Genomic DNA, 26,925 nt, shown 5'->3' with positions numbered 1-26,925 from the left:
GGTATACAGAAAAGCGCCTTACACCTTTATTTTGAAGGGTTCACATTCTCTAAGTTTTGTCTGGTTCTGGTTCACTGACTCTGGCTCGACAGTTCCACTCTCGTTTCGCAGAGAATCTGTGATGCGGATCCGCCGATCCTCGCCGTCCTCGGTCCAGACCGGTCCGTGCGGGCTCCAAAGTTGATAGAAAATTCAAACTCAAGTATCCTGCAGCATCTTCTCCTGGAAAGAAACAAGGTTTTTCTGACTGACTTGTGGAAACTTTCCTTCTGCTGCTGGTTTTCCTTTTTTATTATTATTTTTTAAGGATGCACGGAGGCTTTTGCAGAACCTCAGTCCACTTTTTCCCCCACATTATCGCGGTAACGTCCTGCATCCGTCATCACCTTGGCAACCAGCCGTGCTCTCATCCGTGAGAGCGAGCTGAAGCTGCTCCGGTGTCACCGGGCTGCGGGCAGTGCTCCGGACCCCGGACTCCAGACCCTGGACCCCGGCTGAGTCTGCGGGAGTCGGGTTGATGTGCGGGAGAAGAGTTCCCTCGCAGCAGCATCATGCCTGTCAGACGCGGTCATGTTGCGCTCCAGAACACCTACCTGGACACCATCATCAGGAAATTCGACGAGCAAAGTAAGTGCACGTCAGCTGAGTGCAGAAAGGTTAAAAAAAAAAAAAAATCATTATTCATTATTAATGATTTTTATCATTTTAGATTCAGGGTTACATATTGATGAGGTGCAGACTCAAAGAGAGCATGTGATAAGGAGCGAGTTTATCCTCTTTTTTATTTGTAAAATGCGTTAAAAATAAGGAAACAGTGGGCTCTGTCTGTGATACATTAGTTTATTAGAGGTTATTTTTAATTTTAGTGGATATACACTCACAACAGGGGTATTCAGTGTGAAACAGCCGAGTTGGATGTAGGGGAGAGTGGGGTTGGTTGTGACTTTTATCTCACTTTTGCCCCAAATGATGGCGATGAGCAGCTTGGCGTTGTCACTTGATGGGGGTTCCCGGGGCATGCACACTTATATTTCTGTATAATATTTCTTCAAAGTTGTATTCTGGTTCCAAAAACTGAGTTCTTAGGTTTAGATGTGTTTATTCCTTGGAAATGTTTAACTTGTTTTTACTCAAAATATATTTTATTGAAATTACATGTACAAAACGGAACAGAACAGGGCACACCAATGTAATACAGAATAAATTTGTCAAACCAAAATAAAAGGTTGCCCAGACAGATCTATATCAACTGATTTATATATATATATATACATATATATATATATATATATATATATATATATATACATATATATATATACACATATATATATACATATATATATATACACATACATAAAAAAATCAACCCCTACTCCAAATTCCAACCTATCACTTCCAGTACTGTACCATCCCTCCACCATAGGACCTGCCTTGTGTAATATCCCAAGTATCGTCCATCTCTACAAGTCAAAGCTGCTAGAGAGCTGGAAACATTTAACTTTGTAATACTCAAAGCTTGTAAAGTCAAGTTCAAACCGAAGGTTATCTTCCAGTGCACACACACAGTAAAAAAAAACTTCAGTCAGGGTTCGAGCCGCCACTGAGAAAACATCAAAATAAATCAGTCTGGACTTGAGGAAAAGAACTGTTGATGCTCACAAAGCAGAAGGAGGAGGAGTTATCACAGCGTGTCCACGAGAATCATCAAGAAATTCAAACAGAGTCACACAGAACAAAACAAGGCGGCACAGGCAGGAAGAGAAAGATTTCAAAGACTGCCTGGACAGACAACTCGTGAGAGACATGTCTAAAGACCTCAGAACATCTGCCAAGCCACAGGTGAATAACTTAGCCAAGTCAAGAAGACCATCACTAGAGCCCTGGACAGGAATGGACTGAGAGGTTGCAGACCAAGAAAAACTCCACTTCTGCAGAAGAGACACCATCAAGGACAACCTGGAGAAAGATTATGCAGACTGGAAATGTGTCCTTTGTTCAGATGAGACGAAAATACAGCTTGTTGACCATAGAGGCTTTGCTTATGTTTGGAGAAAGAAGGGAGAGGGCGTATAATCCAAAGAACACCGTCCCCACAGTGAAACACGGTGGTGGGAGTCTTATGCTGTGGAGATGCTTCAGTGGGTCTGGATCTCGGAGTCTCCACAAGGTGGAAGGAATCATGACAAAAGAAGGATATGTGAAGATTATAAAAGCAAACCTCAAGAAGTCAGCAGCAAAACTGGGTCATCACTTTGTCTTCCAACAAGACAACAACCCAAAATTTATGTGGCTCCTGGTGAAGAACAAAGACCAAAGTGAAGGTTCTTGACTGTCCTGCACAAAGCCCCAACTTGAATCCACTGAAACTCTGTGAGGTGAACTGAAGATGAAAGTACATGCTAGAGGTCCATCAAATCTGGAGGAGCTTGAGAGGTTCGCCAAAGAAGAACAAACGGATTCCTCAGGAGACATGTCTGGGACTTGTTGAAAACTACACCAAAACAACTGCAGGCTGTTATCCAGCAAAAAGGAAACAACTGACGGTGACGGTTAGCATCGGGGGGTTGGTCATTTTTACCCTGGTAGTTTTTGTTTTTTGTGAAAAAAACAAAATAATAAATAATAATAAATGCCGTGCACGCTGAGCCGGCACCAGACAACATAAGAGGACAGGGTTTGTCCTCAGGTGCACAGTTTTATTTGACATGTTACACAAGTTTTTTTTTCAGTAAGTGGAGTCATCTTTTAGACCTAGCGAGATCACAGAGTCTGTGGACATGTATGAGCTAAGAGGGCGGATTTTGTCTGCAGGGTGGAGCAGAATTTTGGGGGGAGAAAACTGAAGAAAAAAATGAGCCTGAAGGAGCTAAAAGCACACAGGTTATCTTGGTTTGGCTGTTTTATTCATGCATATTTTTCCGCACTATCACAGCACCCGCGGTACCTCGCTAGGCCGTACAGTGAAGTCAGAGTCAGCTGGTCGCGGTGCAACATACCGACGTGGTAATAAAAATGAAAGCTGGCCAAAGAAAAAAGTCACAGAGCAGTGTTTGATGATGACGAGGTTGGCCTGTGTCTCATTTAAGTGTCATTTGTTGTTGAAGCCGTGACTCCCAGAGACGCTAAAAGCTTCATACTTGGGTCATACTAATGCTGAATTCAAGGCGGCTCGGAAAACCCAAGTTGTAAACTATATTCACTTGATGAACTTTGAAAACATTATGGATGCACACAGGGAGGTATTGAAGTGTTGTTGTCTTTACAACAAATGCGTAAATAAATTAAGTTGGGTTTTTTTTGGGGGGGGGGGGGGGGGGGGGGGGGTTGCACTACCTCAGACAACCTAAAAATAGTCCTTTTTCTGTTTTTGTTTTATTGCACTACTTAGATCAAATATACTGTAAGATCTTCATCATATATCTTACAGTTATGTTCCTGTGTGTATTTTTGTTTTGTGTGTTGTCAGACAACTTTGAGTAGTGTTATGAAGATGATATTATTTGTATTGTTATAACATTTTTAATTAAAAATAAGCTTCAGGTTTTTGATTAAACTGAAACTGAAGAGATCAATCAACTACGCATTTTTATGACATTATCAGCTCTTTAATGAAGTAAAATAATGCATTATTATTGTTTTTGATCCATAATTCTAATTTAAAGGCCTGTAGGAAAGAGCTGGAACCAACACACTATGTATAAGTTTGAACATGAACCTTCCAGACATGGAGACACAAGCTGCACTTTGCTTTCTCCCACTTCTCTTGAATTTATTTTCCCAGAAAGAAAGAAATAGAAATCAGTGCAAGTTATATCCATTTTCAGATTGATTTTTGCATCCAGATGCACAACATCCTGGTATTTTACAACTTTTTATAGAGTAAAACCAGACGTCCTGCAACCCGCTGCACTGTTCTCAAAACTTTTCCTTCCTGGTGTCCAGGATGGTTTTGATTCATCCTGCAGTCAAATTTGTCACCAATAAGTTCCTGTTATTGGCTACGACACAGGGGGAAATTCTGAGAGGATGTTGTTGAAATTTGGTGAATAAATTGGTAAAACTTAAACAGTTTTCCCTTTGTTCAAATAAGCACCAAGTAGTTGATCATTTCATAATAAGATCTCTGTTCATTTTCTATCAATCAATCAATCAATCAATTTTTTATATAGCGCCAAATCACAACAAACAGTTGCCCCAAGGCGCTTTATATTGTAAGGCAAGGCCATACAATAATTATGTAAAACCCCAACGGTCAAAACGACCCCCTGTGAGCAAGCACTTGGCGACAGTGGGAAGGAAAAACTCCCTTTTAACAGGAAGAAATTTTGTAGTCAAAACAAGTGTTTGACCAAAAATCTAACCTTCTACTGATATAAATGGAAAAATCCTTTCTAATGGAGATAAAGTCTCCTTTTCAAGGACGTTCTCACACCCAGAGTGTAATTTTTTTGAAGAGGAACCAGTCAGTGTGAAGACTGAAAGTGGATATGCTGAGTGTTGACAACTCGCCACAAGTTACAGTCAGACTAGACCCAGACTAATAATACTGCTTCTGTCAAGCCCGAGTGCATATTTGTAGCTGCACATGCACGGCCAGGTAAGTGCACATGCTCCAGCAATGCTGCTTAGCAACAATGCAATGATCAGTGTTTCTGGTTTGAGCCACAGATATAGTACAGAAATACCTGAAACAATCCTTCAAATGGTGATAGAAGCACCAAATGCAGCACAAATACTCCTTAGACATTAACACTTTTGAAAAAAAAAAAAACTGTTTGGGCACTTGAATTGAATTACACAGGGGTCAAATTTTTAAAAAGCTCCAATCATATTGAACATTATGCTACATTATTTGTGTGATCATAATGATTCCAAAAAGGTCTAGTTTGGATTATCTATGACTGAATGTTCTGGAGTTATGGGGTAAAAACAGCAAGAATGGTGTAAAAGGTCAATTTCAGTTTGTACAGGGGTCAAAAGTTAAAGTTGCTCCAATTTTGGTAAAAGGTAGTGCAAATCATTGGTTGAGCTAATAATATTAATAAAAGGAATCATATGGACTGTGTTGAATATTTGGTCTCCAAAGTAAAGGTCAAACAAGGTCAACGTCCACTGGATTCTATGACATTTGACATATGTTACCCCGTAACATGATAACTAAGCATGACAGATGGTGCAAACTATTCTTTTTTAAAACCCTATTAAGTCAAGCAATAATTTGCATCACTTTTTACCAAAATTTTAGGAACTTTAACTTTTGACCCCTGTGCAAACTGAAATTGACCTTTTACACCATTCTTGCTGTTTTTACCCCATAACTCCAGAACATTCAGTTACAGATAGTCCAAACTAGACCTTTTTGGAATCCGTATGATTAGACAAATAATGTGGTATAATTTTCAATATGATTGGAACATTTTTAAATTTTCACTCCTGTGTAATTCCTCAATTGACCCCTACCTGGATGCCTACTGAAAATTCAAGTGGCCGGTCCGCTTTTTTGGTTTGTTTGTTTGTTTGTTTTCAAAAGAGTAATGTCTAACTAAGGAGTATATGTGCTGAATTTGGTGCTTCTATCACCATTTGAAGGATTCCTCTGTAAATATTCTGTGATCTGCTGCTCTAGTAATGGACTTTGGACAGGATGTGCCTTGTGTCAAGGGTGGTCTCATCTGGTGTCTGAGCTCTTTTGACCCAGTTCCTCTGCAGGATAATAAAAAGTGCCACGCGCATGCACGCACTGCTTATGTTTGTGTTTGTCCTCATTGAATTCCTCCATTAGCGACCTTCAAACAAAACTGTCCTCATTCCTGATCCTGACAGTCGAGGTTTTAGGCACAGCAGCTGCATGTTACAGTCAGGACGTTACAGTCAGGACGCACACAGGGTGTGACCTCAGAGGCTGATGTGTGTGTGCAGCTTTTATACCCCCTAATATTTGACATGAGCCCTGTTCATCATCTATTCATCATTTTTACTTCCCAAAGACATTTTAGTGCACGTTACCGTATTTTACTCTGTACTGTTATGTTTGAATAATGGGGGGTATTGAGTCTGACCCCAGCAATGGCCCCGCCCAGCTCCCCACCCCAATAAGAAAAGAGGCGATGAAAAAATATATGAAGAAGAAAACTAAAAAAGTGAAAAGAAAAACAAAGAAAGAAAGTAAAACAAGAGAAGGGTTTTTTTTAAAGTTTGATAATCTAATGGTTGCCACAATTTCTTTGTCATTATTTACCAATGAAAAAAGCTGAACATACCTGTGTTCAACAACATGGAATAACAGCTGCAAAAACTCACAGTATCACATTGTATATTATTGCCTTGTGCAGAGTAATGAAAGATGTGGTTTACAATAAAAATGAATATTTTACTTTGCAAATTTGATCTTCTTTTATGTTAGTATTCACAACAGAAAGAGTTGCTTCCTGCTAGTTTAAAAGTTATTATTATTTTTAATATCTGTAACAATATGAGATTCAAGAATGAGTGACTTGTCCATTTGTAATGAATCAGCCCCCCCAATCTCCAACAAAACGTTTTGGATTCACCCCTGTCTGACACCTGTTGTAAAGACTTGACCCCCCCCCCCCCCCCCCCCCCCAAAAAAAAAGATGTCGATAAAATTTACATGTCCTTCTGGCATAATGTTGTAATACTATTTCAGACACCAGCAGTTCATTTAAAATATACTATTCCAACAAAAAAATTAGTAAAATCATCCGTGTTGTTTATGTACAGGATGGTGAACACATCAGAAACACGGTATTACTGAAACAAGATAAAAAAAAACAGTCAGGCAGTATAATTCAGGACAAAGCCTCTTTTTTTTGGGTCAGTAACTGCAGATAAGAACAGAAGAAACAGACAACAAAATGATTTAACGACATAAGAAATGATCACACGTCATTATTCCAGTGTGATTCAAAGAATTTATTCTGACAGATGAAAACAGCCCATGAAGGCCCAGAAGAGACCTGATGGTTTACCATCTGCTCTCCTCACTGTCCTCAAAGAAAACATGACATCACAGACACGTTGCGTCACGGAAAGATGGGCCGTTGTTGTTCCATGTTGTTGGTAAGAGCAGTGCAGGAGGGAAATAATGGCTGTTGTAACATGAAGTATTCTGGATATTTACAGATCTCACCAGATATAAAGCTATAAAAACTTTGAACTGTCTTTGATCTGTACGATATTTTAAATCTCAGATGTTACTTTAGCCTGTTATTGAAGAAAAAGTTGTGGCTACAGGTACAAGTACTGAGCTCTGAGTGGCTACGACAGAACCTATTAGCATTAGTAACTTTTTTGGACCGCCATCTGGTCACTGCGATCAATATCTGTGTCATAGCTGTGTTTTTACTTTCTGTGGCTGAGACCATGACACAAGGTCTAATCAGACTGTTACGAGATATAATAAAATTTGATTAAACAAGATATAAGATCAAATAAACATGATATAATAAAACTGATGAAACAAGACCAAATAAAATGTATTAAATATGTTCTAATAAGATTGATAAACAAGATATAATATGATTGTTTGAACAACATATAATAAAATTGATTAAATTAGATATAACATTGATTAAACAAGCTATAATAAGCTTGATTAAATAAGATATAATAAAATTGATGAAACAAGACCAAATAAAATTGATTAAATATGATCTAATAAGATTGATAAACAAGATATAATAAGCTTGATTAAATAAGATATAATAAAATTGTTGAAACAAGACCAAATAAAATTGATTACATATGATCTAACATGATTGATAAACAAGACATAATATGATTGATAAACAAGATATAATAAGCTTGATTAAACATGATATAATAAAACTGATGAAACAAGACCAAATAAAATGTATTAAATATGTTCTAATAAGATTGATAAACAAGATATAATATGATTGTTTGAACAACATATAATAAAATTGATTAAATTAGATATAACATTGATTAAACAAGCTATAATAAGCTTGATTAAATAAGATATAATAAAATTGATGAAACAAGACCAAATAAAATTGATTAAATATGATCTAATAAGATTGATAAACAAGATATAATAAGCTTGATTAAATAAGATATAATAAAATTGTTGAAACAAGACCAAATAAAATTGATTAAATATGATCTAAGATTGATAAACAAGATATAATAAGATTGAAGAAACAAGATAAAATAAGCTTGATTAAACAAGATATATTAAAACTGATTAAACAAGATATAATAACACTGATTAAACAAGACCAAATAAAATTGATTAAATATGATCTAATAAGATTGATTAAATAAGATATAATAAAATTGTTGAAACAAGACCAAATAAAATTGATTAAATATGATCTAATATGATTGATAAACAAGATATAATAAAACTGATGAAACAAGACGAAATAAAATTGATTAAATATGTTCTAATAAGATTGATAAACAACACATAAGATTGATTAAATTAGATATAACATTGATTAAACAAGATATAATAAGCTAGATTGAATAATATATAATAAAATTGATGAAACAAGACCAAATAAAACTGATTAAATATGATCTAATAAGATTGATTAAATTAGATATAATAAGATTGATTAAACAAGATAGATTTTTACTCTTTTAATTCATGTTATTAGTAATTGGAGCGGGCCGCGGCCTCAACTTTACCTAAATTCTGGGTCTTTTAGTGAAGTTTAGGGCTATCGGCCGGCGATCACCTTAGTATTTCTTCTGGTTTTCTTGTTGTTTAATGCTGGCAAATTATACAGTATTTTTTGTCTTTCTGATGCTTGATTCTGTTTTTCTCTCGGTTTAAGGTGCAGCTCTATCCAGAGATGGGAGTTGTGTTCGTGTTGGCAACCGTCCTGTCCTGTGTGCCAACAGCATTTCTTGTATATTTGTCTGTGAATTGTTCTGTAATTTATGTTTGTATCATGGCCCAAGCAGAGGGTCACCCCTTTGAGTCTGGTCTGCTTGAGGTTTCTTCCTCAGAGGGAGTTTTTCCTTAACACTGTTGCTCTGGGGGTTGGTAAGGTTAGACCTTATCTGTGTGAAGCGCTTTGAGGCAACTCTGTTGTGATTTGGCGCTATATAAATGAAAATGAATTGAAATTAAATTGAAATAGAGTAAAGTTTGTTAAATAAGATATAATAAAATTGATGAAACAAAATCAAATAAAATTGATTAAATATGATCTAATAAGATTGATAAACAAGATATAATAAGACTGATTAAACAAGAGTGAGTAAGATTGATAGACAAGCTATAATAAGATTGATTAAACAAGATATAAGACTGATTAAACAAAAGCGAATAAGATTCAATCAATCAATCAATCAATCAATTTTTTTATATAGCGCCAAATCACAACAAACAGTTGCCCCAAGGCGCTTTATATTGTAAGGCAAGGCCATACAATAATTATGTAAAAACCCCAACGGTCAAAACGACCCCCTGTGAGCAAGCACTTGGCTACAGTGGGAAGGAAAAACTCCCTTTTAACAGGAAGAAACCTCCAGCAGAACCAGGCTCAGGGAGGGGCAGTCTTCTGCTGGGACTGGTTGGGGCTGAGGGAGAGAACCAGGAAAAAGACATGCTGTGGAGGGGAGCAGAGATCAATCACTAATGATTAAATGCAGAGTGGTGCATACAGAGCAAAAAGAGAAAGAAACAGTGCATCATGGGAACCCCCCAGCAGTCTACGTCTATAGCAGCATAACTAAGGGATGGTTCAGGGTCACCTGATCCAGCCCTAACTATAAGCTTTAGCAAAAAGGAAAGTTTTAAGCCTAATCTTAAAAGTAGAGAGGGTGTCTGTCTCCCTGATCTGAATTGGGAGCTGGTTCCACAGGAGAGGAGCCTGAAAGCTGAAGGCTCTGCCTCCCATTCTACTCTTACAAACCCTAGGAACTACAAGTAAGCCTGCAGTCTGAGAGCGAAGCGCTCTATTGGGGTGATATGGTACTATGAGGTCCCTAAGATAAGATGGGACCTGATTATTCAAAACCTTATAAGTAAGAAGAAGAATTTTAAATTCTATTCTAGAATTAACAGGAAGCCAATGAAGAGAGGCCAATATGGGTGAGATATGCTCTCTCCTTCTAGTCCCCGTCAGTACTCTAGCTGCAGCATTTTGAATTAACTGAAGGCTTTTTAGGGAACTTTTAGGACAACCTGATAATAATGAATTACAATAGTCCAGCCTAGAGGAAATAAATGCATGAATTAGTTTTTCAGCATCACTCTGAGACAAGACCTTTCTGATTTTAGAGATATTGCGTAAATGCAAAAAAGCAGTCCTACATATTTGTTTAATATGCGCTTTGAATGACATATCCTGATCAAAAATGACTCCAAGATTTCTCACAGTATTACTAGAGGTCAGGGTAATGCCATCCAGAGTAAGGATCTGGTTAGACACCATGTTTCTAAGATTTGTGGGGCCAAGTACAATAACTTCAGTTTTATCTGAGTTTAAAAGCAGGAAATTAGAGGTCATCCATGTCCTTATGTCTGTAAGACAATCCTGCAGTTTAGCTAATTGGTGTGTGTCCTCTGGCTTCATGGATAGATAAAGCTGGGTATCATCTGCGTAACAATGAAAATTTAAGCAATACCGTCTAATAATACTGCCTAAGGGAAGCATATATAAAGTGAATAAAATTGGTCCTAGCACAGAACCTTGTGGAACTCCATAATTAACTTTAGTCTGTGAAGAAGATTCCCCATTTACATGAACAAATTGTAATCTATTAGATAAATATGATTCAAACCACCGCAGCGCAGTGCCTTTAATACCTATGGCATGCTCTAATCTCTGTAATAAAATTTTATGGTCAACAGTATCAAAAGCAGCACTGAGGTCTAACAGAACAAGCACAGAGATGAGTCCACTGTCCGAGGCCATAAGAAGATCATTTGTAACCTTCACTAATGCTGTTTCTGTACTATGTTGAATTCTAAAACCTGACTGAAACTCTTCAAATAGACCATTCCTCTGCAGATGATCAGTTAGCTGTTTTACAACTACCCTTTCAAGAATTTTTGAGAGAAAAGGAAGGTTGGAGATTGGCCTATAATTAGCTAAGATAGCTGGGTCAAGTGATGGCTTTTAAGTAATGGTTTAATTACTGCCACCTTAAAAGCCTGATCTTTTCTATCAATCTTAAAAGATTGATAGAGAAGACCACATGAGATTGATTCAGTATCATAAGATTGGCCGAATAAGATCTAATGAGATTGATTATATGAGCTTGACTAAACAAGATCAAATGAAAGTGATTACACAAGCTGTAATAAGTTTGACTAAACAAGATTAAATGAGATTGATTAAATAAGATATAATGAAACTGATTAAGATCAAATAAAATTGATTAAATATGATGTAGCACAATTGTTTAAACAAGATAAAATAAAATTGATTCAATAAGGTCTAATGAGACTGATTAAACAAGATCAAATAAAACCGATTAAAGAAGCTCTAACAAAACTGATTAAACCTGTAATGAAACTGATTATATAAGACATAAAAATTCAGTTAAACAAAATCTAATGAGATTGATTAAATAGTCTTGAATAAGATCTGATGTTTTTATAGATCAAACACCACAGCGCTCCTTTTATGTGCGTTATTCCTGACTTATTTTCCTTCATCTTGATTTGTTTCTTTGCTCACTGTGTTTAATCATATTTTTCTTATATAACTGATTTCTTTTTCATTATGTTTTCCAAGTAGGATTAATAGAGTTTGTGAGTGATCGGTTCTGTACCATTTCCATCAGTAATGCCATCAAATCCATATATTCCATTTATATTCATCTCTGAAATTTTAGGGTCTGATAAATACTTGTTAGAAATGGTGAACCTCTTATTTTGGATCATGTTGCCCTGTTTTAACATAAGCTGCAGTTATTCGTGGTAGCGTTGGCACAGCGCTACTAAGAATGTAGTAGCGCTGTGCCAACATGAGTTGGCACGTGACTTCTGTGACTAATCACACGGTCAGTCGATTGTTTTTGGTGTTTTATCTTTATTGTTTATATTTGTTCTCTAGAAATAACTGTGTCAAACTTGCTTAAAGTAGAATTTCTAAATCTGGTTGTTATAAATATGGTTCTATAAATTGTTTTTCTGTCAAATAAATGTGATCAAATTTGTGGAGGTTACTAATAATACACATCATAAACATTACTCACATTGATGTTTTTTGTTGTTGTTGTTTCACCTGATCACTCCACATCTCTGTCCTTTGATTTGTAAATTGTTGAAACGGCTAAAATAAGCTTCTCTCTCATCAGATCGTAAATTTCTGATTGCCAACGCCCAAATGAAAAACTGCGGCATCATTTACTGCAACGAAGGCTTCTGCCAGATGTTTGGTTTCACCCGAGCCGAGATCATGCAGCAGCCGTGCACCTGCCAGTTCCTGGTGGGGCCCGGAACCATGAAAAGTGCCCTGACCCAACTGGCACAGGCCCTGCTGGGTTCGGAAGAGCGTAAAGTGGAAATCCTCTACTACTCCAAAGACGGTAAGACAGAAGGACCAAAGGGATCGGACACTGAGGCAAGAGGAAGGTTTTAGAATTCAAAACATCTGTGAGGCTCTTTATCTCATGTCCCTGGAGCAGAGCATTCTGGGTACCGCTGGTGATCTGGTCAGTGTGCTTGTTATGAGAACAAAAAGTCCACATCTGGCCGTGTGATACAACACTTTTCGTTTTGTGTTTCTGTGAAGTTTCTGCTTGCCTGGATACTGACTGTTCAGACTTTATGACACAAAACCCGTCGTATTTATAAAAACATTAGAACATACCGCTGTCGGTTTTTGTCACTGTACGAGTGTTCCATGATGCATAACGCAAAATGGCTGGCGCACATATGGGCGTGGCTTAGACTGAAGGAACAAGAGGTAGCATAGAATGGAAATGTGGGTTCTTTGTTCCAGGTGTTTGCATGTGACCTGGTGAAAAAATCCCAGCGCTGAGATGATTCCTGTATCAGTGTAACAACTTTGAAGTCCGTTTCCTGTCCAATCCTTTGAAGATCACTCACCATGATAAAAGAATCTAACAGTATAACCCTATAAATCGGGAAAATAAAATCATCAAGATTCACAATCAGATTAGAGATGATCTCAGCAACTTGATTAGCATTATTACAGGCGCATTTTACTGATTGCAGCTCCACACTGTGATGGTATCCTGAGGCCCGCCATGTGCCTTTCATCCGCCTCATTGTGTTGATGCACAGCCCCATGTTGCAAAGATCTTTTTATAATTCCTGGAGGCTGGAAACATTCCGGTTCTGTAGCATGTTTGGGATGCTTTTGTGCAACATCATGTTCCAACTGCTGTTGATATGCAGCAACTTCATTGCAGCCACTGAAGAGGAGTGAACCAACAATAACCTGATCAACTCAACATGTAGGTGATGTCCTGCACTGTGTGAGGCACATGGTGGTCACTCCAGATTTGGACCAGTTTTCTGTTCACTAACACATTTTACTAAGTTTGTCAATAAAATTGAGGGAAATTAATGGTGGTGGCGTAGACCAAGCAGGTCATCCCCATCCTTGGCCAAGTCCTCTAACTCTTCTCAGGGGATCCTGAGGTGGTCTTCAATCCAGCTGTGAAATATAATTCCTCCAGTGTGGGGTCTACTCATAGCTGGAAGACCTCCCGAGGGAGATGATCACTAGTGGACACCATGGAACTGCTTTGGGTCCTGGATGGCAGCCACCCAGGCAGACAACCGATCCATCACCATCTATGTGGCATAGCCAGGTGAAACGTGGGCATCCCCTTGGTCTTCTCCAGCTGCTGCGGGACCTTCAACACTCAGGCACCTACGCTCTGGATCATGAATAGAGAAACATGTCACATGGTCAAATGTCCAATCTGATGCTCCCTCAGAATGCAAGTGATCCTCAGTCTTCAGGAGCAGATCTTCCGTTGACAATTTTTGGCACCTGATGGTTGACAACTTATATGTAGCTTTAATTGAGCTTATTTATGTTTCTTTCATAAGCCTTTCTGAAGCCTCACAAGGAGTCGCAGGAGAACCGTGTGGAAGAACACCTTCAAATTACGGCATCACTGAGACGTCAACTCGAGGTGGCCGATACCGGGAATTTTGGTATTGATCTGATACCAAGTAAATACAGGCCCAGTATTGCCGATAGATACTTTTTCATATTTAAGCTTCATAGATCCAAAGGATCCAAAAGACCTAGGATAGAATTTCGCCAAACATTTTACATGACATCAAAATACTTTATTATCACAATCAACATTTTTGTTTAAAAAAAAAAAAATCACTCAACACAACTTAAAACAAAATTTCCACAGGTAGAGGGCTGACAAACCACAATACAAGGGTGCGCTGCTCCGTGTTGTGCGACACAGCGCAGCGCTGCTCTTACACACAGAGAGCAGACTTTGATGAACCTGCATGCGCAGCAGTCAGTGCATGCTGGAGAGAAAAAAGCTTGAGTATCGATCTTTTTACATGAGGATTATTCAATATCAATACCAGCGTTGGTATCGATATTATCAATATTAGGATCGATCCGCCCATCTCTAACATCAACTTCCCTCTTCTATTGTTTCCCTGTGTGCCACCTGGCTCGAGGGCACTGAGGCACATATAGTGGGGCAAGGCAAACATACCGTGCACGTGCCAGTCTCTCAAACAAACATTTACTGTGCAGAGACGTGCACATACATGTCTTTTGTTACTTTGGACATTTGAGCATGAGGCGTGCAGCCTGTGGTGTTGTCATGGAGATGCAATCAGTGTGCCAGCTCAAATCCTCTAAACATCTATTTGTTTTGTCTCCTGCTTCCGACAGCGTGCACCGACTGAACCGGCAGAGAAAAAAGTATCAGCCGGTTGCTGAAATGTGACTGAGATCTCAAACATATGATTACAAGGAGAGAGGAAAAAAAAGTGTAGCTCCAAAATAAATCACTGTTTTCTTCGTGTGGATGGCATGAAGATGATTTGCTGTGTGTGTGTGTGTGTTCTCCCCTGAAACCTTCTATTTTTAGAAGGTGCTGATTGCAGTAGGAACTTAAACCTGCCACAAGTGCAGAGCATTTAGATTTTACTGTGTTTCCAGCTGACTGGTTCAACGTTTGTCTCCTGAGTTCATGTCTTTTTGTGTATGTATCTCTCTTTGTGTGCAAAGGGGCCTGCAGGCCGTGCCTTGTGAACATCATCCCGGTGAAAAACGAGGAAGGTGTGGTCATCATGTTCATCCTGGATTTCCAAGAGCTAATCGATCCTGTGCTCAAGAAGTCAGGCCTCCGGCAGAGAGTAGCCCAAGGATGGATTTACTGTAACGCCTCAAATTGTCTTTTTCCCCACTCTGTACTGTATGTGCTGCTAAAGCGAAACTCTACTACACCTGCCTTAATGGCAAATGTCCACCAGGTGGAGATATTGCTCCACTTCAAGAACCTTGAGTATAGGCTGCTGTGGGACATCAGCCATGACCAACCTGTTGCCTATATTAGTAGATGAAAATTCAAGACAGAGTGAAATACAAAACTCATTTTCACATGATTTTTAAACAATATATGTTAAGTGTTTTCTAATTAAAGGAAACACTTTTTGCAACATTAATCATTTGAAAATATTTTTGTATTCAAGCCTTTGAGCACTTTACTCAAGCTTGATAAGTAAGAAATTGCTTTTTCCACAAATTGCTTAAATGAAAATATGCGGGTATTACAAACAACCTTCAGATGGACAGCAATATTCTGGAATTAACCTGATTATTGATTGATTGATTGGCATATTGACAGGATTTCCAGATTACCTTTAAGGGAAACTTCGGAAAGTTTCAACCTGGGCATTTTGCTCAGTAATTAACTGTGTTGTTTTTCCCCCTCAGGTCAGAACCGCCGGCTGAAGATGAGGCTACCAGTGAGGCTGCCGGTGCTGCGATCCATCCGCCGACCTTCACTCTCCAAGGACCAGTTTGAAGGCGTGGTGGTGGATTACCTTCAGGTGAGGTGCGGGACTCACGCACATGATCGTGTCGTGACGCATTACTGCGTTTTAATAACTGTCATCATGAGTTTGAAAAGTTGCATTTATTTTTTTAAATGCCTGACTAAAGAGTTTTTTTCTGCATTATGTCCAAACTGTGAAGCAGCATTGAAGGTAAATATACACAGATGAAAATGCTCCTTTGTCAGAAAACCAAACATGACCTCAAAGACAATGAGGGTTTGGAACTGTGACTCTGGGAACATGTGCTCATGTTGCCGCACTATGAAACTGCCCTCGGCCCTGGATGACAACTGCCCAGTCAGACCACTGGTCCCTCTCCACCTCCTCAAAGCAGCTGTCTGTCTTTTGCAACCAGGTGAGGTGGGAACGCCCACATCACCTGAACTTTGAAGTATTGTTGCTGGATCATTCCCAGAGAGATGCATCACATGACCACTGTGTCTTAGCTGACGTTCCCTCACTGCGCAGGCCATCTGGTTCAACGTAACGAACACAAAGTCATGTGGATGGTGCTCAAGAATTCTCCAGAGAGACTGAGAACTTCCGGTCGTCATCATAGCTCACTTGTTATCGTCCAAGTCTCACAACTGTACAGTAAGACAGACAGCACCAGGCCCCTAAAGACTTGGACCTTCATCTTCCTGCAAATGTATCAGCGTCACCAAACATGACTCCATGATCCTCATCCTCATGTTGAGGAGTTTGAGTCATTGCTGAGATGAGTGATTGTCTCTGCAAGTTCAACACTTTGTATGTCTCAGGGTCCTTGACGTTTGAGATCGAGAGAGGAGGTGTTTGGCGATGCCGATATCTTTTCAGGCTAACAAAAGGTCCAAGTCTTTTTTGTCCTGGTGCTGCCTGTCTTGCTGTACAGTTATAAGACCTGGATGCCAACCAGTGAACAAAGACTACCACTCAATGTCTTCGAAGGATCCTCAGGTACTGCTGGAATGACCAGCAGTTACTGAGAGAGACTAGGATGAGGAGGATCACTTGCATTGTGAGGGAGCATCAGCTACGACATTTTGCCCATGTGGCCTGTTTCTCTGGTCATGATCCAGCACACAGGAGCCTGAGTGTTGAGGACCCCAGTAGCTGGTGAGCTGGAGCAAGGAGACATCCACATTTCACCTGGGTGCAGCAGGTAGATGGTTATTTTAAAGATGTGACAATGGACCAGTTATCTGCCTGGGTGGTTGCCATCCAGGACACAAGGCAGTTCCGTGGTATTGTGGTTTCAGTAAAAGGCAGTGTTGCAGTACCACCGCATGCTCCCAGACTTGGCTTGGTGTGAAGTGTAGGATATTTTAAGGGTGCTCTTAATATTGCAATATTTCTCCGTCGGCAGCCAAACAGTGAGGAAGTTCCTCTAAAAGAGTTTCGAATCCCGTCCAAGGAGAGCTGCATGCAGTCTGAGACAGAAGCCCTGATAGAACAGGACCTGGATCCTCCGTCCCCTGCAGCCCAGCCCACTGCCAAGCGCCGTTCCCTATTAACCGACTGCTTGGACCCCGGCAGGGCCTTCCCTCGGGGGGCGTTACCTCGAAGCTGTTCACGGGAAAGCATGTGTAGCCTCCGCCGGGCTTCATCGCTCGATGACATCGATGGCATGAGAGCGGAATGGACCAGTCGAGCTGATGACCCCCGATCCAACAGCAGTGAGTGTCTGAGGATGGTGCTGTGGTTTTAATGTCTAATTATAGAGATACTTGAACTCCTCCTCTTGGGGCATGAATCCACCCGTTTCCACAAAATTCTTGTGTCTAACTGAGACTCATAAAGAATTGTGATCATGTCCAATGTACATATTTAAATCGTGTTTCCTCTTTTCCATTTCATTACCCCCTAAGCCTGAATTATTGATACAACACTGACTGGATCCACACATTCATGTTGTTTATGCCAAATTCTGACCCAACCATGTGAAACTTGTGGCACAAATCAAACCTCAGACCAAGTGACGGTTTTCTAATTTCCCACTGCGCTAATTTTGGTGAAGATGTGAGAGTAGTGGTCTTCTCCTGCTGGGTCCCTCGTTCTTCAACATGTGTCTTCACAAAGGCTCTTCTTTATATGTCGGTTTTCTTCTTCTTGCACACTTGCCTTCTGTATCTTCCTCTGTCACACCAACCACCTGCATGTCCTCCGTCACAGTCATCACATCCATGAACCTCCTCTTTGGCCTCCCTCTGCTCCTCCTGCCTGGTGGCTCCATCCTCAGCATCCTTTCCTCGATATTCTCCGCATCCCTCCTCGCCTCCGTCACTTTGTCTCCAAACCATTTTACCTCTGCTTTCTGTCTGATTGCCTTCAGTCCATACGACACAGCTGGTCTTGCTGCCGTCTTTGATCCTTTTCCTTTAGTTCTTGCAGACGAGCTAAACCAAGGTTTTAGAAATGAAAGAAACAAGCAAATTTCATGTGCAACCACACCTGCTGTACCGTCCCATCATGCATGTGATGAGAAGAAATCCAGCAGCAATACCAGACATGCCCAGCAGGTGGCAATTTCAACATAATAATAACTAGAAGCACTCGGAGAGCGCAAACCTCCGCCAAGGCCATAGGGTCATTGACATCACATGGAATACCCTTTGGCAAAGAGACTTATTCCACGTCGTTTCAGCTCTACTGAGCCGAGTATTCCTTTAACTTTAACTAGTAATGACTTCATGACTTTCTTTGCTAATAAAATTTTAACTATTAGAGAAAAAATTACTCATAACCATCCCAAAGACGTATCGTTATCTTTGGCTGCTTTCAGTGATGCCGGTATTTGGTTAGACTCTTTCTCTCCGATTGTTCTGTCTGAGTTATTTTCATTAGTTACTTCATCCAAACCATCAACATGTCTATTAGACCCCATTCCTACCAGGCTGCTCAAGGAAGCCCTACCATTAATTAATGCTTCGATCTTAAATATGATCAATCTATCTTTGTTAGTTGGCTATGTACCACAGGCTTTTAAGGTGGCAGTAATTAAACCATTACTTAAAAAGCCATCACTTGACCCAGCTATCTTAGCTAATTATAGGCCAATCTCCAACCTTCCTTTTCTCTCAAAAATTCTTGAAAGGGTAGTTGTAAAACAGCTAACTGATCATCTGCAGAGGAATGGTCTATTTGAAGAGTTTCAGTCAGGTTTTAGAATTCAACATAGTACAGAAACAGCATTAGTGAAGGTTACAAATGATCTTCTTATGGCCTCGGACAGTGGACTCATCTCTGTGCTTGTTCTGTTAGACCTCAGTGCTGCTTTTGATACTGTTGACCATAAAATTTTATTACAGAGATTAGAGCATGTCATAGGTATTAAAGGCACTGCGCTGCGGTGGTTTGAATCATATTTATCTAATAGATTACAATTTGTTCATGTAAATGGGGAATCTTCTTCACAGACTAAGGTTAATTATGGAGTTCCACAAGGTTCTGTGCTAGGACCAATTTTATTCACTTTATACATGCTTCCCTTAGGCAGTATTATTAGACGGCATTGCTTAAATTTTCATTGTTACGCAGATGATACCCAGCTTTATCTATCCATGAAGCCAGAGGACACACACCAGTTAGCTAAACTGCAGGATTGTCTTACAGACATGAGGACATGGATGACCTCTAATTTCCTGCTTTTAAACTCAGATAAAACTGAAGTTATTGTACTTGGCCCCACAAATCTTAGAAACATGGTGTCTAACCAGATCCTTACTCTGGATGGCATTACCCTGACCTCTAGTAATACTGTGAGAAATCTTGGAGTCATTTTTGATCAGGATATGTCATTCAAAGCGCATATTAAACAAATATGTAAGACTGCTTTTTTGCATTTACGCAATATCTCTAAAATCAGAAAGGTCTTGTCTCAGAGTGATGCTGAAAAACTAATTCATGCATTTATTTCCTCTAGGCTGGACTATTGTAATTCATTATTATCAGGTTGTCCTAAAAGTCCCCTGAAAAGCCTTCAGTTAATTCAAAATGCTGCAGCTAGAGTACTGACGGGGACTAGAAGGAGAGAGCATATCTCACCCATATTGGCCTCTCTTCATTGGCTTCCTGTTAATTCTAGAATAGAATTTAAAATTCTTCTTCTTACTTATAAGGTTTTGAATAGTCAGGTCCCTTCTTATCTTAGGGACCTCATAGTACCATATCACCCCAATAGAGCGCTTCGCTCTCAGACTGCAGGCTTACTTGTAGTTCCTAGGGTTTGTAAGAGTAGAATGGGAGGCAGAGCCTTCAGCTTTCAGGCTCCTCTTCTGTGGAACCAGCTCCCAATTCAGATCAGGGAGACAGACACCCTCTCTACTTTTAAGATTAGGCTTAAAACTTTCCTTTTTGCTAAAGCTTATAGTTAGGGCTGGATCAGGTGACCCTGAACCATCCCTTAGTTATGCTGCTATAGACTTAGACTGCTGGGGGGTTCCCATAATGCATTGAATGTTTCTTTCTCTTTTTGCTCTGTATGCACCACTCTGCATTTAATCATTAGTGATTGATCTCTGCTCCCCTCCACAGCATGTCTTTTTCCTGGTTCTCTCCCTCAGCCCCAACCAGTCCCAGCAGAAGACTGCCCCTCCCTGAGCCTGGTTCTGCTGGAGGTTTCTTCCTGTTAAAAGGGAGTTTTTCCTTCCCACTGTTGCCAAGTGCTTGCTCACAGGGGGTCGTTTTGACCGTTGGGGTTTTTCCGTAATTATTGTATGGCCTTGCCTTACAATATAAAGGGCCTTGGGGCAACTGTTTGTTGTGATTTGGCGCTATATAAATAAAATTGATTTGATTTGATGCATCTACTGTCATGTTTCAGATCTTCAGCAAATGTATTTATAAAGAGAAACTGCATGAACTACACATTTTTTAAATTTTCTAATAAGTTTATTCAATGAGGAGAAACAAATGCTAAATTATTGTTGTGTCGTAACTTAATTTTTGTTCAGCCTTTGTGACCCGTCTTCATGAAGTTAGATGCAAAAATGTTGAAATTGGCCCTATCCTGCAATAATAAAGAATCCTTAAAAAAATTACTGGATCCGTATCGTGTTCTGGATCATTACCAAAATTTAATACCTTCTAAGTTAGACCAAGATACACCCCTGGTAAAAATGACATTGAAATCTGTTGAAGATTTTTTGAGTAATCCTGCTAACCAACCAACCAACAAACGGACGCGACCGAAAACATAACCTCCTTGGCAGAGGTAATAATAATAATAATACCTTTTTATAAAGGGTTTGTTCAGGAATCAAAGTACTAAACAAAATAAAGTGAAATCATTCAAGAATATATGTCAGTAATAAAAACTACACTACAACAATGCAAATTAAGGAGATGATAATACAGAAAAAAAAATGTGCAATTTGTATGTTTTTGTTTTGCCTTTTCCCCCTCTTCAGACACTGTAAAGCACTTTGGACATATTCTGGCTGCTGTGAAGGGTTGTGTAAATAAATGTTGATTTATGAGGTATTTTTTGACAGCTGCAGTTTATACTCCAGAAAATATGAAACCTCCTGTTATTTGTTTTGGTCTCTTTGTTGAGAAATTAAGATACGATCTGTAATGCTGAGTTTCTCTTGTAAGTGCCGGTACAAAAGCCCAGTGAAGCTGCTGCCGCGGCTGCTGGAAGAAAAAAATAAAGTGATCAATCAATCAATCAACTTTTTTCTTATATAGCGCCAAATCACAACAAACAGTTGCCCCAAGGCGCTCCATATTGCAAGGCAAGGCCATACAATAACCATGAAAAACCCCAACGGTCAAAACGACCCCCCATGAGCAAGCACTTGGCCACAGTGGGAAGGAAAAACTCCCTTTTAACAGGAAGAAACCTCCAGCAGAACCAGGCTCAGGGAGGGGCAGTCTTCTGCTGAGACTGGTTGGGGCTGAGGGAAAGAACCAGGAAAAAGACATGCTGTGGAGGGGGGCAGAGATCGATCACTAATGATTAAATGCAGAGTGATGCATATGGAGCAAAAAAAGAAAGAAACAGTGCATCATGGGAACCCCCCCACAGTCTACGTCTAAAGCAACATAACCAAGGGATGGTCTAGGGTCACCCGATCCAGCCCTAACTATAAGCCTTAGCGAAAAGGAAAGTTTTAAGCCTAATCTTAAAAGTAGAGAGGGTGTCTGTCTCCCTGATCTGAATTGGGAGCTACTCTTACAAACCCTAGGAACTACAAGTAAGCCCGCAGTCTGAGAGCGAAGCGCTCTAATGGGGTAATATGGTACTACGAGGTCCCTAAGATAAGATGGGACCTGATTATTCAAAACCTTATAAGTAAGAAGAAGAATTTTAAATTCTATTCTAGAATTAACAGGAAGCCAATGAAGAGAGGCCAATATGGGTGAGATATGCTCTCTCCTGCTAGTCCCCGTCAGTACTCTAGCTGCAGCATTCTGAACCAACTGAAGGCTTTTTAGGGAACTTTTAGGACAACCTGATAATAATGAATTACAATAGTCCAGCCTAGAGGAAATAAATGCATGAATTAGTTTTTCAGCATCACTCTGAGACAAGACCTTTCTGATTTTAGAGATATTGCGTAAATGCAAAAAGGCAGTCCTACATATTTGTTTAATATGCGCTTTGAATGACATATCCTGATCAAAAATAACTCCAAGATTTCTCACAGTATTACTAGAGATCAGGGAAATGCCATCCAGAGTAACGATCTGGTTAGACACCATGCTTCTAAGATTTGTGGGGCCAAGTACAATAACTTCAGTTTTATCTGAGTTTAAAAGCAGGAAATTAGAGGTCATCCATGTCTTTATGTCTGTAAGACAATCCTGCAGTTTAGCTAATTGGTGCGTATCCTCTGGCTTCATGGATAGATAAAGCTGGGTATCATCTGCGTAACAATGAAAATTTAAGCAATACCGTCTAATAATACTGCCCAAGGGAAGCATGTATAAAGTGAATAAAATTGGTCCTAGCACAGAACCTTGTGGAACTCCATAATTAACTTTAGTCTGTGAAGAAGATTCCCCATTTACATGAACAAACTGTAATCTATTAGACAAATATGATTCAAACCACCGCAGCGCAGTGCCTTTAATACCTATGACATGCTCTAATCTCTGTAATAAAATTTTATGGTCAACAGTATCAAAAGCAGCACTGAGGTCCAACAGAACAAGCACAGAGATAAGTCCACTGTCCGAAGCCATAAGAAGATCATTTGTAACCTTCACTAATGCTGTTTCTGTACTATGATGAATTCTAAAACCTGACTGAAACTCTTCAAATAGACCATTCCTCTGCAGATGATCAGTTAGCTGTTTTACAACTACCCTCTCAAGAATCTTTGAGAGAAAAGGAAGGTTGGAGATTGGCCTATAATTAGCTAAGATAGCTGGGTCAAGTGATGGCTTTTTAAGTAATGGTTTAATTACTGCCACCTTAAAGGCCTGTGGTACATAACCAACTAACAAAGATAGATTGATCATATTTAAGATCGAAGCATTAAATAATGGTAGGACTTCCTTGAGCAGCCTGGCAGGAATGGGGTCTAATAAACATGTTGATGGTTTGGATGAAGTAACTAATGAAAATAACTCAGACAGAACAATCGGAGAGAAAGAGTCTAACCAAATACCGGCATCACTGAAGGCAGCCAAAGATAACGATACATCTTTGGGATGGTTATGAGTAATTTTTTCTCTAATAGTCAAAATTTTGTTAGCAAAGAAAGTCATGAAGTCATCACTAGTTAAAGTTAATGGAATACTCAGCTCAATAGAGCTCTGACTCTTTGTCAGCCTGGCTACAGTGCTGAAAAGAAACCTGGGGTTGTTCTTATTTTCTTCAATTAGTGATGAGTAGAAAGATGTCCTAGCTTCACGGAGGGCTTTCTTATAGAGCAACAAACTCTTTTTCCAGGCTAAGTGAAGATCTTCTAAATTAGTGAGACGCCATTTCCTCTCCAACTTACGGGTTATCTGCTTTAAGCTACGAGTTTGTGAGTTATACCACGGAGTCAGACACTTCTGATTTAAAGCTCTCTTTTTCAGAGGAGCTACAGCATCCAAAGTTGTCTTCAATGAGGATGTAAAACTATTGACGAGATACTCTATCTCCCTTACAGAGTTTAGGTAGCTACTCTGCACTGTGTTGGTATATGACATTAGAGAACATAAAGAAGGAATCATATCCTTAAACCTAGTTACAGCGCTTTCTGAAAGACTTCTAGTGTAATGAAACTTATTCCCCACTGCAGGGTAGTCCATAAGAGTAAATGTAAATGTTATTAAAAAATGATCAGACAGAAGGGAGTTTTCAGGGAATACTGTTAAGTCTTCTATTTCCATACCATAAGTCAGAACAAGATCTAAAATATGATTAAAGTGGTGGGTGGACTCATTTACTTTTTGAGCAAAGCCGATAGAGTCTAATAATAGATTAAATGCAGTGTTGAGGCTGTCATTCTCAGCATCTGTGTGGATGTTAAAATCGCCCACTATAATTATCTTATCTGAGCTCCAGATCCATTAAAACATTTTCAAAGGTGGTGGAGAGAAAAAAAAAGGCAGATCTCTGCTCCATAACACGAACCGGCATCACCCAGAACGTGTGCAGCCGACTGATGTTTGTTCCAGCACAGACACAATAATCAATCTGTGTGTGTGTGTGTGTGTGTGTGTGTGTGTGTGTGTGTGTGTGTGTTAAAACAGCACAGAGCTGCACATCTGTCCTTGTCCCAGGGGAACTTTTTTTGTGATCCTGAGAGATGCATTTACTAAAAACAGAATGTTTCTTGTCCACTTTTTCACAGTTTCACTTGTTTTTAATTTCATTTTATTTTCATTTATATAGCGCCAAATCACAACAGAGTCACCTCAAGGCACTTCACACAAGTAAGGTCTAACCTTACCAACCCCCAGAGTAACAGTGGTAAGAAACCTCAAGCAGACCAGACTCAAAGGGGCGACCCTCTGCTTGGGCCATGATACAGACACAAATTACAGAACAATTCACAGAACAAATATACAGGAAATGCTGTTGGCGCACAGGACAGGAGGGTCTCCAGCACAAATACCACACCCATCTCTGGATGGAGCTGCACCTTAAACAGAGACAAAAAAACAGAATCAGGCATCAAAAAGACAAGAAATACAGTATAATTTGTCAACATTAAACAACAAGAAAAACAGCAAATACTAAGGTGATCGCCGGCCACTAGCCCTAAACTTCACTAAAAGACCCAGATGGACTTAACAATTTGTAAGTCATCTGTCATGTTCAAGCCTGAGTGGAAAAGCAGTAAATGCAGTGACGTGCTCCCACCATGAATACCATAAAGGAAATTTTATTTATTTACTTTTTTAAAAAGTGACGATGCAAGTGAGGGAAGCCACAAGATACCCATGGCAAGAAGTACAAGGCTTTTGTGTATGGTCTAACTTTGGTTTGTTGCACCAGCAGGTGGCGTGGAATAGATCTCGGTTGAAGTCATTCATGTGCCTAGTGGCAAAGTGAAGCAGAAATTTCATATCTTTTTTGCAGAAAGTGTTTCTCTCTGAAAGCCCCCCACGAAGACACATAACAGCTGGTGCAACAAACAAAAGATGCATTATGCACAGTCTCTCCCATCACAACCAGTCCCAGCAGAAGACTGCCCCTCCCTGAGCCTGGTTCTGCTGGAGGTTTCTTCCTGTTAAAATGGAGTTTTTCCTTCCCACTGTCGCCAAGTGCTTGCTCACAGGGGGTCGTTTTGACCGTTGGGGTTTTTCTGTAATTATTGTATGGCTTTGCCTTACAATATAAAGCGCCTTGGGGCAACTGTTTGTTGTGATTTGGCGCTATATAAATAAAATTGATTTGAATCACAGGAGCCTATAACTCCTCCAGACAGATTTAACATACACTACCATGTATTTCTTAGTGATTCGTGGAAACAAGACATATTCAGTGACTTGGAAATGTTCACATATTCATCCCCTGACTTAATTTAAAACTTTTCCTTATATGTAGCTTGTCCATTTATTTATGGGCTCTGAAACTGGAATAATTTTGATTTTGTGTATAAAATGGTTGCAATTCCCAAATGGTTAATGTGACATTTTTTTGTCAGACCTTTTGAATTAAAATTAAGAGTCGAACCTACAATCACATCTTGATTATTTCATTTCATTGTGGTGGTGAACAGAAATAACTTCCAAAAAACTGTATCATTGTCCAAATATTTCTAGAGTGACTGTATATATGTTCATATAAGGCTGTAACCACTTCACATTCAATTTAATTAGATGATAATGACCATTTTTAATTACCGTATTTTCCAGAGTATAAGTTGCAGTTTTGTTTTGTTTATTACTCGTTTCAGAAACCCCATGACTTGGACTCCAGGGTGAATCAAGAGTTCATTATTAATAATAATAATAATTTAAATGATTATTTATGTAGGTCTTTTCCAGGAATCAAAGTACCATATTTTCTGGAATATAAGTCTTGTTTTTTTTTTTTTTTTTTACCAGTTTGGGAGGCCCTACGTCCTTTTCTCCAGTGCAACTTATATACTGAAAAATCAAATATTTGTTCTTACCTATTCTAATAAGAATGACCATTTAAACAAACAAAATAAACTCTAATAATAAAAGAATAAATGCCAGCAATAAAAAGTACAACAATGCACAAAAATCCCAAATGAACAAGCTCATAGTAGAGAAAAAAAAACAGTGCAAATATGGGTTTTTACACTTCATGAGGCATTTTTTAAACATGTGCAACTTATACTCCAGAAAATACAGAACTAAACAAAATCTACTCACGATAATCGAAAGTACGCTACAATAAGACACAAAAATCCCAATTTAAGGAATTGACAACACAGAAGAAAGGTTGCAATTTATAGTCCACTGTCACTTATACTCTGAAAAATATGGTATACTTTAAC

General features: G+C 39.3%; 1 protein-coding gene across 3 annotated transcripts in view; it reads left to right on the top strand.

The window, feature by feature from the left end:
* Positions 1-291: 291 nt before the first annotated feature.
* The window catches only part of kcnh6a (potassium voltage-gated channel, subfamily H (eag-related), member 6a), a 102,929-nt gene continuing 76,295 nt past the window's right edge, over positions 292-26,925 (top strand). For all 3 annotated transcript variants that reach the window (XM_034190569.1, XM_034190568.1, XM_034190567.1), the window contains exons 1-5: positions 292-627; positions 12,310-12,540; positions 15,201-15,350; positions 15,909-16,024; positions 17,379-17,688. In XM_034190569.1, the coding sequence (XP_034046460.1) occupies positions 552-627; positions 12,310-12,540; positions 15,201-15,350; positions 15,909-16,024; positions 17,379-17,688 (883 nt within the window). In that variant the 5' untranslated portion in view covers positions 292-551. The remainder of the gene's footprint in view (positions 628-12,309; positions 12,541-15,200; positions 15,351-15,908; positions 16,025-17,378; positions 17,689-26,925) is intronic.

Source organism: Thalassophryne amazonica, chromosome 16 (assembly GCF_902500255.1).
Source record: "Thalassophryne amazonica chromosome 16, fThaAma1.1, whole genome shotgun sequence".
NCBI lineage: Eukaryota > Metazoa > Chordata > Actinopteri > Batrachoidiformes > Batrachoididae > Thalassophryne > Thalassophryne amazonica.
The sequence above is the reverse complement of the archived record's forward strand: the minus strand, read 5'-3'. Positions and strand labels throughout refer to the sequence as shown.